This window comes from Saimiri boliviensis, chromosome 13 (assembly GCF_048565385.1).
Source record: "Saimiri boliviensis isolate mSaiBol1 chromosome 13, mSaiBol1.pri, whole genome shotgun sequence".
NCBI classification, from domain to species: domain Eukaryota; kingdom Metazoa; phylum Chordata; class Mammalia; order Primates; family Cebidae; genus Saimiri; species Saimiri boliviensis.
This window is the reverse complement of record NC_133461.1, coordinates 102,031,224-102,046,319: the sequence shown is the minus strand read 5'-3', so window position 1 is coordinate 102,046,319 and position 15,096 is coordinate 102,031,224. Positions and strand designations below refer to the sequence as shown.

General features: G+C 45.3%; 1 protein-coding gene across 4 annotated transcripts in view; it reads left to right on the top strand.

The window, feature by feature from the left end:
• Positions 1–405: 405 nt before the first annotated feature.
• Positions 406–15,096, top strand: part of ADRA1A (adrenoceptor alpha 1A) — a 97,627-nt gene continuing 82,936 nt past the window's right edge. For 2 of the 4 annotated variants that reach the window (XM_074384083.1, XM_074384084.1), the window contains exons 1-2: positions 420–843; positions 2,427–3,987. In XM_074384083.1, coding sequence (XP_074240184.1) covers positions 3,105–3,987 — 883 coding nt within the window. In that variant the 5' untranslated portion in view covers positions 420–843; positions 2,427–3,104. Of the gene's footprint in view, positions 844–2,426; positions 3,988–15,096 lie in introns of all 4 variants that reach the window. The other 2 variants (XM_010347764.3, XM_010347763.3) reach the window with 2 other exon arrangements.

The following is a 15,096-nucleotide window of genomic DNA, read 5'->3' as shown; positions in this document are numbered from 1 at the left end:
TCATTACAATCCGATTTATCAAATTTATCTGATTTTACTTGCTATTTAAAATACCTTATAATTTACTTGCATATTTGGAATAACAATATTCTTAATATGCTTCTTGATTTTTGACAAAGCCTAGGCCAAATGTTAATCAAATCAAGCTGTTCAAAGTTACTTTGTAGCACATTTCCTTTGAATACATCATACACACAGCAATATCTAGCAAGGGCGTCAATTTTGCTTTATTTTTAAAATCAGACCATTTAAAGAAGTTATTTACTACAAATGACTCTACACATTCACGCGTGCGCGCGCGCACAACACACACACACACGCACACACACACACACACACACACACCCCTTTTTAAAGAAACGTTGGAACCCAACCCCCTCTAGGCAGGAAGAAAACATTACAGCTGTAGAAACACTTATGCCTGTTGCCTTAGAGTAATACGGCAGCAGCAGGAGATTACGGTACTAGCTGGGCTATTGCCTGTGTTACGTCAGCGAGAGCTGCAAAGTTCCTTGCCATTCTTTTCTGGTGTCGGGGAGCTGAGTATTAAAAGGGTGATTGTAGAGTTATCGCTTATCTGTATTTTTTTTTTTTCTTTTCCTATTTTGACTTTTTTTTTTTTTTTTTTTTTTTAATGCAGGTAAAGTGACAGAGGGCCAGGAGCTTAGGGACATTGGTGGTGGAGGGGTGAGTCAGCGGGTGCAAAAGGACAAGGATTTGGTTTCTCCGAGAGACGGTCCCCTCTCTCCGCCTCCAGAGAAGAGCAAGCAGGCAGTTCGCGGGACCGAAGCCGGGTCCGCCTCCCCAGCGCGGGAGCCGGTGGTTCAGCAGCGGCGCTTCAAGGTAAGTGCGCTGGGCCAGCGTCCCGCAGGGCCGAGTGGGTGAGGGCAGACCCCCCCCCACCCCCGCCGTCTGGAGAAAAGGAATCCCCACTTTTCCCAGCGCCTCCGGCTTTTTCCACTAGATTTTATACCGTCCCCCCCACGCCACCTCCGATTCCCTTACATATTCTGCGAAGTTGCCTTCTACTTAACAAGTGTCCTTTTAACCCTGTGTTGATCACCCGAGGTAGGAGGAAAAGGGTTTCTGCAATGGCACGTTTTTGATACCACCTGTGAGATCTTGAACTTGCATTTAAAATTAATTAATTAATTAATTTGAGACAGAGTCTCACTCTGTCAACCAAGCAGGAGTGCAGTGTCAGGATCTCGGCTCACTGCAACCTCCACCTTCCCCGGTTCAAGCGATTCTCCTGCCTCAGCCTCCCAAATAGCTGGGATTACAGGCGCGTGCCACCACACCGGCTAATTTTTTGTATTTTTACTAGAGACGAGGGTTTCCCCGTGTTGGCCAGGCTAGTCTCGAACTCCTGACCTCGTGATCCGCCCGCCTCGGCCTCCCAAAGTGGTGGGCTTACAGGCGTGAGCCACCGGGCCCAGAGAACCTGCGATTTTAACAAGTCTTTTTGCCCCAGGTCCCGCCTCAGGGCCCAATCCCAGAAAGCAAGGTGGGCACTTTCTCACGCCTGCCAAGTGCCTGCGGTCGGTACGCAGTTGTGGAAACCCAGTTTTCTTGTGTAGCAGGTGGCCCCCGGACCAGAAAATGCAAGGCGGCCCCCACCCGCTGGCATGCCGGCTTAATGTTTAAGCCTGCAAAATCCGCAGTGGCTGTCCCTTGCAAAGCTCTCTCTGCGGAGGAACGTCCTCCCCCCGACATTCCCCGGCAGTCCTGCTGCGGTTTGGAGCCGGAGCCCTTTGGGTGGCCAACGGTGAGGATTGCAAAGGCAACGTGGACAGACCTGGGTCGCGTTCAGCGCTCTGGTCTCTCCTGGCTTTGCTTGGGACCTGGCTCTCAGGACTGCTTGGCTGGTGGACACACCAGCGTGCCCTGCACACTCGAGTGAGAATTTCACTGGCGTGAGCGTGAGCGTGCGCATGGCCGTGGCCCTGCGGTCCCTGGGTCGCAGCGGTTCCCTCTCCCAGGCCGCCCCCTCCAGGTGACTGCGAGGCAACCTGTTCTAATGGACACCGAGCACATCCTCGGAATTCCCTGGCTATGTCGGTGCGACACACTCTCAGCCTCAATCGCCCCTCGGTGGCTTCGGGGATTTTAATTTCGCGGTACCGACTCACGCAATCCAGCCTTTGAGCGCTGGAGCCTCGGGTTTGGAGGATTTGTTTTTGTTTGTCGCTTCGGATCCTGAACTCCGGCAGAGGTGACGCGTTAGAGCGCGCCAGGCAGGTTCCCAGTGGTCTGGGCGCGAGATGCGCTCAGGAGTCGCCTCCTCTGCATTGGGGCTAAGCGGCCTGTGGACCGCAGAACCAGCCCTGCGCCCGGCTGGCGTCTCGCAACCCGTCGACCTGAGCACGGCCTCTCTCCCTGGGGCGCCTAGCTCACAGCCCGCCTTTCTCTTTGCGCTCTTTCAGGTGGACGCGGTTAAACGATGCTCACAGCCGCCTGGGTCTCGGCACATATTTCACATCCACGTCCCCTGCCCCGCGCACCTAGAAGCTGCAGCGAGCAAGAGCCTTCGGTGGGGCAGCTCAAAATGTAGCTAACTGCGGGCTGGGAGCAGCGCCCAGATGCCATAGGTCCCTGCCTTTGAGCGTCGACGGCTGATCCTTTGGTTTGCTGGGGAGGCTGGCGCTGGGGTTTTGAATTCCGAATTATGTGCATAATGCTGAATCTTCCCCCAACCAGGACGAGTCAGACAGTACGGAAAAGCAGACTCTCACTCTCATAATTCTTGGATTGCATGTTGCACGGAGTCTCTCTCCTCTATCTTCGCACCCAGCCTCGGGTACGGAAGGAGTCGGGGTCCCGGGTCAGGCCAGCCCAGCAGGTGGAGAGAGTTCTTGACCACCCCGCGCGCCCCTGGCCATGTCGCCTTTCATGCCCTGCCCCTTCGCGTGGCCTTCTGAGGGTTCCCAGGGCTGGCCAGGGTTGTTTCCCACCCGCGCGCGCGCTCTCACCCCCAGCCAAACCCAGCTGGCAGGGCTCCCTTCAGCCGAGACCTTTTGATTCCCCGCTCCCGCGCTCCCTCCTCCGCGCCCGCCCGGGGGTGGCCCTGGAGAGCCGGACCTCTCCCGGCCCCGGCTGGGACCATGGTGTTTCTCTCCGGAAATGCTTCCGACAGCTCCAACTGCACCCAACCGCCGGCACCGGTGAACATTTCCAAGGCCATTCTGCTCGGGGTGATCTTGGGGGGCCTCATTCTTTTTGGGGTGCTGGGGAACATCCTAGTGATCCTCTCCGTGGCCTGTCACCGACACCTGCACTCAGTCACTCACTACTACATCGTCAACCTGGCGGTGGCCGACCTCCTACTAACCTCCACGGTGCTGCCCTTCTCTGCCATCTTCGAGGTCCTAGGCTATTGGGCCTTCGGCAGGGTCTTTTGCAACATCTGGGCAGCAGTGGACGTGCTGTGCTGCACGGCGTCCATCATGGGGCTCTGCATCATCTCCATCGACCGCTACATCGGCGTGAGCTACCCGCTGCGCTACCCCACCATCGTCACCCAGAGGAGGGGTCTCATGGCTCTGCTCTGCGTCTGGGCACTCTCCCTGGTCATCTCCATCGGGCCCCTGTTTGGCTGGAGGCAGCCGGCCCCGGAGGACGAGACCATCTGCCAGATCAACGAGGAGCCGGGCTACGTGCTCTTCTCAGCGCTGGGCTCCTTCTACCTGCCACTGGCCATCATCCTGGTCATGTACTGCCGCGTCTATGTGGTGGCCAAGAGGGAGAGCCGGGGCCTCAAGTCCGGCCTCAAGACCGACAAGTCGGACTCGGAGCAAGTGACGCTCCGCATCCATCGGAAAAACGCCCCGGCAGGAGGCAGCGGGGTGGCCAGCGCCAAGACCAAGACGCACTTCTCGGTGAGGCTCCTCAAGTTCTCCCGGGAGAAGAAAGCGGCCAAAACGCTGGGCATCGTGGTGGGCTGCTTCGTCCTCTGCTGGCTGCCTTTTTTCTTAGTGATGCCCATTGGTAAGTCTTGACCACCCCACACTTTAGCATTTGGGGGTCTTCATCCTCCTCCCCTTCTGGTACCCCAAACTCCCAGTCTGGGAGAGGAAGGATTAGCATTTCAAACAGCACAGCTCTAGGGCAATTAGACAAGTTTCCATTGTTGAAATGTGAATTTTCATTCTCTTTCTAGTCCAGTCTCATTTATATTAGGTCCTAGAGCACTTTTTCAACTGTAAAGTGCCTTCCAACTGATGCAGATTAATTGGTCTCTTTAATAAGAATGTCAACTTTTCTTTATGCCTTTTATGCCTATAAGCATGTATTTAATTTAAATGCATCTGCTCTCTCTATTCTCAGAGTCTCCAGCAAGTGCTTAGGCTGAGGGTGGAATGTCATTTTCACTCTGCTACAGAATGCAAATTCTCTTGGCCTGAAAATAAGTGCCACGCTTATTTGGGACAAATGTGTGATTTTATTATTGCATTAGGTTATTCCTAAGGGTTTGTTTAATGGTCTGTTTATATTCTATATCTGTGCTAATTTTATATTATGGATTCAGCATGGAAGGAATTATGGTGAGCTACTAAGGAAAAATGATTTTATGTCCAAACCAATGTAAGCCTTAATAATTAATCTTGTTTCCAATAAGTAAATACTTATTTTTTAATTTTAATAGTAAATATTAAAACAAACACTTCTTTTATCCAGGAAGTTGACACTGTTTGAAAATAATACAGTACACATAATGTTACAAATCCAATTTTTGCAGATGCTACATTAGCTGTTGTCAAAATTAATTAGCTCGTTATAAGTATCGGCAAGCTGATCCACTTAGAAGAGTAATCTATCTCCTTCAATGAGATCCCAAAATGGTTGTGTGCTATTTTTAGTTTGTAAGCTCAAATATAGACCCAAACATCGATTATCCACAAACTCTAAACAAAACAAAACATCATGGTAAGCATTAATAAAAGTCCATTTCAAGTGCTTTACGGCCTAGTTTAAATGACATGTACTTAAAGTACTTTATTTTGCAACTCTGTGGAATAATAGCAACTCTTTTTTTGTACCGTTTATGTTCCAGACATTTTCCCAAGTTTTTTTATTTCATTAGTCTTCTCAACAACTCAGTGAGGTATGCAGAATTACCCTGCAATCACAGGTCGTGGGAAGGGATTCTTCAGGTTCTAATACCATGACCACCAGCCCTGGATAGCTATTTAAGTGTGAGTTAAAATTAAATGAAATTAATTTTATTTTTACTCAGTTCCTCAATTCCTCAGTCCCACTGACCACCTCTAAAGTGCTCAATAGTCACATGTGGCCAGTGACTACTGTTTTAGAAAGCAGAGATACAGGTCATTTCTATCACTGCAGAAATGTCTGTCCTGGGCTGCCACAGAGGCTCTCCTAATCCAACACCTGGCCTTCCACTGTGCCTGCTGGTCAGAATCACTTACTCTACTCCTGGAAATACATCACAAGTTTGAAATTATAGAAATTACACTCTTTACCTGAGCCCCTTTGCACATTTATTCACACATCTACTTGCTCAATAAGTATTTGTGGACCCTTCATTCTATGCACTTTGGATGAACAGGGCAGAAAAGCTCTTGCCAATGAGAAGTTTCCATTTGGAAAGGATAGCCATAAGCCAATGAATGTATCCTGAAAAATCAAGGATCAGCAAGCACTATCAAAAATTGAACAAGATGAGAAGCTAGAAAGTGACAAAGACAAAGAGAGCCTGCCTTAGTGGTTAGTGAGGAAAATTCTGTCTAAAGAGGTGATACTTGAGCAGAGTCCTGACTGGACTGAAGAGCAAAGCTTGCAAGATCTAGGAAGAAGAGCTTTCTGGGCAGAGGGAACAGTGAGTACAGAGATGGGAAACAGCCTGACCTGTTCAGTGAAGATCACGGAGGCCAGTACGGCTCAACTACAGACAGGGAGGGGGCAGTCAAGTTCAAGAAGAGATTGGGGAGGTAGACAACACCAAGTCATGTAGGGTATTTTAGGCTAAAGTAAAATTTGCATATTATTCTAATTGTGAAGGGAAGTCATTCAGGGGTGTTTGGCAGGTGAGTGGCTGGTCTCATTTGTATTTTTAAAGGATCATTCTGGTTGTTGGAAGAATGAGCTCTTTGGGGACAAGAGCAGAAGCAGAGGCTAGTTAAAAGTCACTGAGGTGACATCTTGGACTCAGGTGGGACAGGTAGAGGTGGTAAGAAGTGATCAGATTCAGCACTTATTTTAAAGGTAGAGTTGATGAGTTTGGACAATGGTGTGAGAAAAAGGGAGGTTTAGGGCCTGAACAACTGAGTAAATAGTAATGCATTTTACTAAGAGTTACAGGGTTACCAGGGACTGCAGGGAGTGAGAAGTAGGAGCCTATATTTTGTATACACTGTGCTGAGAAGCATTCAATAGACAAAGAAGTAGCCATGCTAAGTAGGGAGTTAGATACTGTACATAGATTTGGAGCTTAGAAAGGAGGCCGGCTACAGGTATAAACTTGGGATATATCAACATCTTTAAAGCTACAGGAATGGAGATAATGACAAGAAAGAAGATAAAGAGAGGAAAGAAAGATAAGAACAGAGCCTCCAGGAAACTCTGATACTTGGGGATCAGCAAAAAGAGGAGAAACAACCAGCAGACAAGATTGCAAAGGAGTAGCCAGGGAGAAGAAAAATCAGGAGAGTGTGATGTCCTGCAAGGCAGGAGTAATCAACTGTGGCACACACAGCTGAAAGGTCAGATTAGAAGAGGGTGACTGGGAGGCAACATGGATTTGGCATAAGGAGGTCCTTAGTGACAGGTAGGAGGAAGTTTTGTGAGGCTCACAGCTCCAGGGGCATGATGGAACCAAAGGCCTGACTGTGTACTTTCTAGAAAGAACAAAGAATGAAAATAGTGGGAACAGGGAAAATAGACAACTCTTGTGAAAGGTTTTGCTAGACAGTAGAGCTAGGAAATGTGGTGTGGCTGGAGGGGTGTAGAGAGAGCTTTCAATGGTGGGAAGTGGGGATATGACATGATATTTGCATTCTGATGGGAATGGTGAAATAGAGAGACACTGATGGGATAGGCCAGAGAAGAGATGGGATTCAGTGCCCAAGGGAAGCACTGGGAAGTGGCAATGAAAGCAAAGTGTGTGAGCCCCGAGGCATGTAGAGATGGAGGGAGAGTGATCTCCTCAGGATATGTTTATGTCCTCAGTGAAATATGAAGGGAGATCAACAGCTAAGAGTGAGATGTGAATGGGAAATGATGGCAGTTTGTACAGCAGAGAAGGTGTGAAAGATTCATCTTTCGGAGTGAGAGAGTAAACATAGTATGGAAGTTCAGTAGAGGCACTGGGAAGTCCTGAGACCTATTTGCGATTTACGGTCATAACATTAAAGTAGAGCAGTCAGGAGGGTTGTGTGTTTTTCTCTAACAGCTAAGTAGCTGAGGGATACTGGAGGCATTGCTGAGGACCGACTATGAGTCTCCGAGAACGTGTTTGTGAAGAGACACAGACTCGGTCGCCTTGGGGAGCATCCACAGCCAGTTGGTAGAAGGAGCCAGGGTGATGATGGGTGGCCTGGGATTTTGGAGTCTGGGTGGTGACTGAGCTATGCAGGGAGATGAGAAACAATAACCTGGGTCCTGGAGTCATCTAGGGGAAGGTGGACACTCTGCCTAATCATAGCCCACTCTTGGATCTGCTCTCCCAGGGAGTCAGCAGTGTGGAGGAGAAGATGTGGTGGAGAGCAGTAGGAGCCCTCAGAATCAGTTTGCTTCCTTTAAATCCTAGTAAGGTGCCAGACATAGTGGCTCATGTCTGTAATCCCAGCACTTTGGGAGACAGAGCAGGTGGATCACTTGAGGTCAGGAGTTTGAGATCAGCCTGGCCAACATGGTGAAACCTCATCTCTACTAAAAACACAAAAATTAGCTGGGCATGGCGGTCTATGCCTGTAATCCCAGCTACTTGGTAGGCTGAGGCTGGAGAATCACTTAAATCCAGGAGACAGAGGTTGCAATAAGCAAAAAAAAAAAAAAAAAAAAAAAAAAGTGATATGACAGGAGGGAAGTAGGGAACATACAGTTCACAGGGTCTGAGTAGCTGCTCATGTGTGCAAAGGATTCCTAAACCTGTCAATCTGTGCTCCCCAATTTCCTCCTGATACAAATTGAGTAAGAGATTATTTCCTCCAAGAATGTACCGCCTGTGCAATAAGCACCAAGCTCTGAGCTACACAGAATAAAAAAGACGAGTAAAGTACAGTGCCCTCAGGGTCCTCACAGTCTAGTTAAGGAGACAATTTGTCAACAATTAATGCAAGTCTGTGACATTGGTGCTCAGAGTGATATTACATGGTGCTCAGGATGGCGCTCACAGTGACATTATTACAGTGCTAAGGAGTATAGCAGTGAACTGTCTGTTGGTCACTGAGAAGCTTCTACAAGCATGGCCATTAACAGAACAGAGACTTAAAGAAGATGGCACTATTTCTGCTGCGTCATCAACTAGATGTTATACGTTTTTTCTTTATTAAAACTGTCTTAAGTATGATTTTCATGCAAAATGTGAACAGAAGAATAAATATATTATTATACACAAGGGACATAGTTCTTAAATATGACGTGCTCTTTTAGAAAGAAGAGGCTGTCGGTCTGTACTAGACTGCGGGAGAGAAAAGGGATTAAAAACTAAAACCAAAGCAGGGATGAGTGTGCTAAGCACAGCCAAGAAGTGAAACACCCATGTGTAATAGGACCTGACCCAGGAAACTCAGGTGGTTAGGCTATTTGATTGTGAAGGTCCTTCCTGTATATTGTGAGAAGTCTCACATTCCCTTTTCCCCAAGATTGCCCCCACTAAGGCTAGGTTGCTTGCTGCATGGAATAGCCTGAGTGTTGGGAGGAATCTGACTTGCCTGTTTCCAAGTCTAAATCTTGCTAGTCTTGTTCCCGTTTTGCATCCTAAATGTTTGGTTGAAATTCAGAACCCCTTCAAGGGAGGGAGGTCCCATGAAAGGTTGTTGGCAGTCATTTCTAATGTGAGGTGGCTAGCAGTCATTTATACTTTGGAGCAAATCCTTTCGAAAAGCAAATTTTGGTCATGGAGATGAGTAGAAAGACTATGAGGATGTGAGCCTTCGACACACAAAAAAACAAGGAAGGAGGAGGACTCTGCTTCCCAGGAAGCTCCAGCCCCTGAAGTCTGGGAGTTCTCTTTGTTGATTTCATCCCATGTCTAGAGCTCACTAGTTCCAGAGGCAGTGTGCTGCTGACTGGAGAAACTGTTGGCCTGAGATTTAAACCTAAGCTTCTCTTTTCTATCACAGGGGGTGTCATACAGGTCAGCTGCCCAGCATAGTGCCCACCACAGAGTAAATGGCAATGAACGTTCGTCTCACCAGAATTCAAATGATTCACAGACCATTACTGATGTATGTCAACACACAGATGTTGCCATGAGGGATGGATGTCCTTGGCATTCTGAGAAATAGGAAGCACTGGAAAGAAGAAAATGGAGCAGGCAACATTCATGGAAAACATAGTTGTATGTCTGAATTCTGGATATGTTATCTGAGTTAAACACAAAATCTAGTGTTATTATAGGACCTAAGCCATTGGTTGCTATTGCCACTGAATCAAAGGAGGCAGTATTGGGCTGAGATGTGGCTTACATAGACACAGAATATTTGAGAATTATGATTATAAATGAACAGAAGGCAGCACATTGATGGGGCAGGGGAATGTGTTTTAAGATTGGATGTTTGGGAAGGGCAGAGCCGGCAGGGGATTTATCAAGTGGAGGTAGCGAGGCAGAGAATGATTCATTCATTCATTCATCCAGCAGAATTTCACTGAGCATCTACTATATGCCAGGAAACTATAGAATCAATAGAGATAAAGAAACATAAATCTCTGCCCTAATGGAGCAGAACATCTGAACAATTAGATATCTAGGGAAGTTTTAAATGATGCTATATGAAAAAAATGACAAGGAAAAAGGACAAGTACATACAATGACATATGATAACCGCAAACCCTCTGTGGATGCCCAAGATAACCAGGGATTGAGGCTTGCTTCACTACAGATATAAAGGGAGCAGGCCCCTGGTTCTCGTGGAAAAGGTTTACCTCTTAGAGATAGTGGTGTGAAGAGAAACTAATGCCATTAGGATTTATTTTATTTATTTATATTTTTAGTGACAGGATCTTATTCTTTCACCCATACTGGAGTGCAGTGGTAATCATAGCTCACTGCAGCCTTGAACTCAAGTGATCCTCCCACCTCAGCCTCCTGAGTGACTGAAACTATAGGCATGCACCACCATGCCTGGCTAACTTTTATATTTATTTTTATAGAGATGGAGTATTGCTATGTTGTCCAGGCTGGTCTTGAGCTCCTAGGCTCAAGCAATCCTTTTCTTTTAGCCTCCCACAGCTTTGGGATTATAGACATGAGCCACCATACCTGGCTAGAATTTATTTTAAGATAAGAATCCAGTGTTTCAGATACTCTTACTGCACCACAAACCATCCCAAAAGGGAGTGGCTTAAAGCAACAGCTGTCTATGTCTCACAATTCTGTGGGCAGAAGTAAGTCAGCATCCAGCTTGCCTGGCAGTTGAAGCTGGCCATGAGTCTTGGTGGCCTCTCTTCCCTCCATGGCCGAAACCACCTTTCATATGGCACGGCAGTTCTCCTCCAAGAAAGCCAAGGCAGAAGTGGTGAGGCCTTTGAAGAGCTAGGCTCACATCTGGTCCAGAACCACTGCTGTTTCATTCTGCAGCCACAGCAAGTCAGGGGACCAGCCTAGGTTCAAGGGAAAGCCAGACGGACTCATCTCTTGATGGAAGAGCAGCAGGTGCATGCAGGGAGGGTGGATCGTTGTAGTCCTCTTGCAGATCACTGACCTCCCAAGTGTGCCAAATTACTTTTCTCTCCCATCCATCATTTATACTGAGAATTTCCCAAGTGTCAAGTTTCATGCAATGCACCAAGTAAAACCAGTTGGGGTTCCTGCCTCCCTGCAGCCTTCTAATCTCCAGAAGGAGAAAGACATTAATCAGACAGCCACAAAAAGTTATCAAAAACTGTATACAGAACAATGAAGGGAACGTAAATGATACCTTGAAAATACATCCTGTGGCTAAAGGTCGTCCTGGACTGGGAGGGTAGAAAGGTCTTGCTGGGAAGGAGGGCTTGACTATTGAGCCAAGATCTATTGAATGAGTAGGTGTTTGTGGCAAACATGGGGAGGGAGAGAAGAGAATGTGCGAAGACTATAGTGGGGCCGGCTTAATGCTCATAATGGCTTTCTAGAAGGCCACTGTGGCCAGAAACAAGAGGCCAAGAGATAAATGGTGTCCAGTGAAGTTGGAAAGAGAAGAACCAGACTAAACAAGGCTTTATAGCCATTTATACAAGTTTGTGTTTTTATCCAAAGACAAGCAGGAATGATATGATCAAGTTTATACAGCATTTCAAAATATCAAAGCCTTAGTGAAAAGAAGATTGTGGATAGACCAGTTGGGAGACCTTTATGTAGGACAGGGGAGCTGAATTCTGCCAAGTGCAATCCTTCTACTGTGCCATTTAAAAAACTTATTTCCATGAGCTGCCACATTGTTCTGGAATGCCTCTTTTGTCACTGCCTTCAGAGCTTAGATTTATGAGAAAACCTTTCTCATGATCAGAAATAGCATAACCGCACTTGGCTTTAAATTAATTTTGGCTCTTTCCACAAGACATTATCTGTCAATGAAGATTTACCATCATTTTCAAAAGAATGTGCTGCAGGCTCAGAAGACGTCAACAATGAGCCCTAACAATGCTTTGAACAATAGCTGACTCTTTCAAGTCACGCTATAGACAGGTGAGTTATTACTTGGATGGAGTAATAATCCTTCGTCACTTAGTAACAAAGTCATTGTTGTGTTCTGTCACCTCATGGTTTCACGGTGGATGTGAAAACAGTTTTCTAAGGCATTTTCTTTGTCTAACAAGTTTACTATATTTTAGCCCTGCTATTTGGTTTGCCAGTTTGACACATGCCTAGTTGGCTTTTCATTTTTACGCTTTGTATTTCTTCGCTTTTTGAACATTTCTTTTAAAAAAAAAATTTTTTTTTCCTTTAAGTTCTTGGATACACGTGCAGAACGTGCAGGTTCATTACATAGATATACATGTGCCATGGTGGTTTGCTGCACCCATCAACCCATCATCTCGGTTTTAAGCCCCACATGCATTAGGTATTTGTCCCGATGTTCTCCTTCTCCTTGTCCCCCAACCCCCAAGAGGCCCCAGTGTGTGATGTTTCCCTCCCTGCATCCATGTGTTCTCATTTGAACATTTCTTTTTACATTTTTATCAGTCACTTACATTTCTCCTCTTATGAAACTGCCTATCTGTGCTTTTTGGCCACTTTTTATACAGCCGTTTTTCTGTCTTTTTTTTTTTTATTGGTAAGCTCATTTAATACAGTGAAGATAAATAATTTCCTGTTTATCATAAATCCTGGGTTGCTGGTCTTCTCACACTATATTCAGACGGGCCAAGAAAATGCAGCTTATTTTCCAAAATTTGATGTGATCTTTTCTACAAACTTCCATGGAAATACAGATATGCATGCATTCATTCACATGCACACATACACACACACACACCCCTCCACACACACATGCACACACACATGCACACAAACATGCATGCACACACACTTTTAGTTAAATCTAGTAAGCTTATTCAAATCCAGTAATTCACGTATCATCTTTGCATATTCGGTCCCTTTTGGATGGTTTGGTGTCTTAGTCCATTCAGGCTGCTATAACAAAATGCCATCAACTGGGGGGTTTATAAACAACAGGAATTTGTTTTTCACAGTCCTGGAGGCTGGAAGTCTGAGCTCAAGATACCAATATATTTAATGTCTGAAGAGGGCCTGCCTTCTGCTTCATGGATAGCACCTTCTGGCTGTGTGCTCACTTGGTGGCAGGAGTGAGGCAGCTCCCTGGGGCCTCTTTCTGCCTCACCTCCTAAAGGCTCCATTTCCTTATATCATCATATTGGGGGCTAGGATTTCAATATAGAAATTTCGGGGGCGTATAGACATTCAGACCACAGCACAGAGCCTTTCAGATCTGCCCTCTAACGTACTGACCAGGCCTAGGGGCTTACAAACCTCATGGTAGTCAGAGAGGGTTTGACTGTGATTCCATTGGTTCCTGGCGCCAGTGACACAGGGTCTGTTGCTGTTAGCCAGGGAGTCACTTTGTCCCTACAGCCCTGTGAACAACTTTGACAACCTCCTGCACCAAATTCTCAACAATGTTTCCATCCCAGCCTCAGGGTACAGAGAGCCCAGTGGGTTCCTTCCACACCATGCTCTCTACCTCACCATGCTGGCTGCCACATTCACGGGTATGGTGGCTTTCATGTAAAGAACCGACATTCCAGGAATGGAGAAGGGGAGAAAGAGCCTCTGCCTCCATCTTTAACTTCAGGCATTTTTTTGTGACAGGCAGGATCTTGCTCTGTCACCTAGATTGGACCGCAGTGGCACAATCAGGGCTCACAGCAGCCTAGAACCCCTGGGGATCAAGTGATCCTCTCTTCTCAGCCTTCTGAGTAGCTGGAACTACAGAAGTGCACCACTGTGCCCAGCCAATCTTTAGGCATTCCTACCATTCTTGCTGAGAGAGAAAGAGCTCAGAACAAATACCCACTGTCTCTTTCTACCACCTTCTTCCCTATATTTCTCACAGTTCCTCAGGGAAGACAGAGAAGTCTTTCCTCTTCCTTTTTCTGGCTAGAGGGGTCACTCCCCTTTTTTCCACCTTCTGTGGAATAAAGCAATAAAGCAATAAAGATGAGGAGTATCTTTAAATAGTATAATCTTTATACATACTTAAAACTATCTTTTCCACTTGGCTAGTTGCATTCTGTTGTTTTACGGTTTTTTACAAATATTAGGACATTTAAAATTTTTACATAGTCAAATATTTTCATTTGCTTTTTCATGGGATGTGCCTTCTCAGGGATGCTCAGCGACACCTTCACAATGTGTCTATTTCCTCCTCATTCTTTTAGAGCATCATTTGTAATCTACCTGGAATTTGGGTTTATATTTTGCTAGATTATACCTCACTGTATTTATTTTGAAATGGTTAGCCAGATAGTTTCAAAAGACCAAATAATCTATCATTTCCTCTCTTTTTTGGTAAACCACATTTGTTATACTAAAAAAAATTTCGGATCTATTTTGGAACACACTCACTTTTTTCCCATTTATCTGTCTCTCTGCTCTAGTATTGCTGTCACATTATTTTAATGACTGTGGTTGCATAATACATTTTAATATTCTTCTAGTTTAAGGCCTGGACGAATATTCTTTTTCAAAATTATTTTGTCTATTCTTGTACATTCATTCTGCCATGAAAACTCTGGACTCACTTTGTCACTTCATTTACTTCCCAAACTACTTTTGAACTGTTGTTTACACTTTAATCACACCTGCTAATGTCTCGTGGAAAATTGATTATAACAATGAAGTTGGGAAAGGCTGCTTTGACATTTTGGCAGATATGACACTGTTCATTGATTTTAGATTGATATACTTCATATCAAAAAATATATTTCTATAGTTTATAGAACTATACAGATCTAGATTTAAAATGTATTTTGTTTGCATTTTTAATATAATTCATTCAAAAATGAATTATTAATTTTGTTAAATTACACATCTGCTTTACTGATATCCACCCATATAATCTGTTTTCATTGATATTGATTTGATAAAATTTTATTTCATATTATTAACGTATCCATGTATTCTTGGATTAAATTCTACTCAGTCAAGTGACATTACCCTTCTTCATGTTGCTGTATCACAGGAAGTATTTCACTTTTCATTTGCATCTGTATTTCTGTGTGAAATGAGTCTATTGTTTTATTTTAATCCACTGCCTTTGTTGCATTTTGGTAGCAGGTTTATGTTAATTTCGCAAAGCAAATTGTGACACTTTTCTTTTTTTTTTTTCTGTGATCTGTAACAGTTTAAATAGCCTAAGAATTATGTGTTCCTTGAAGGTTTGAAAAACTTGCCCATAAAACATTCAGGCCCAG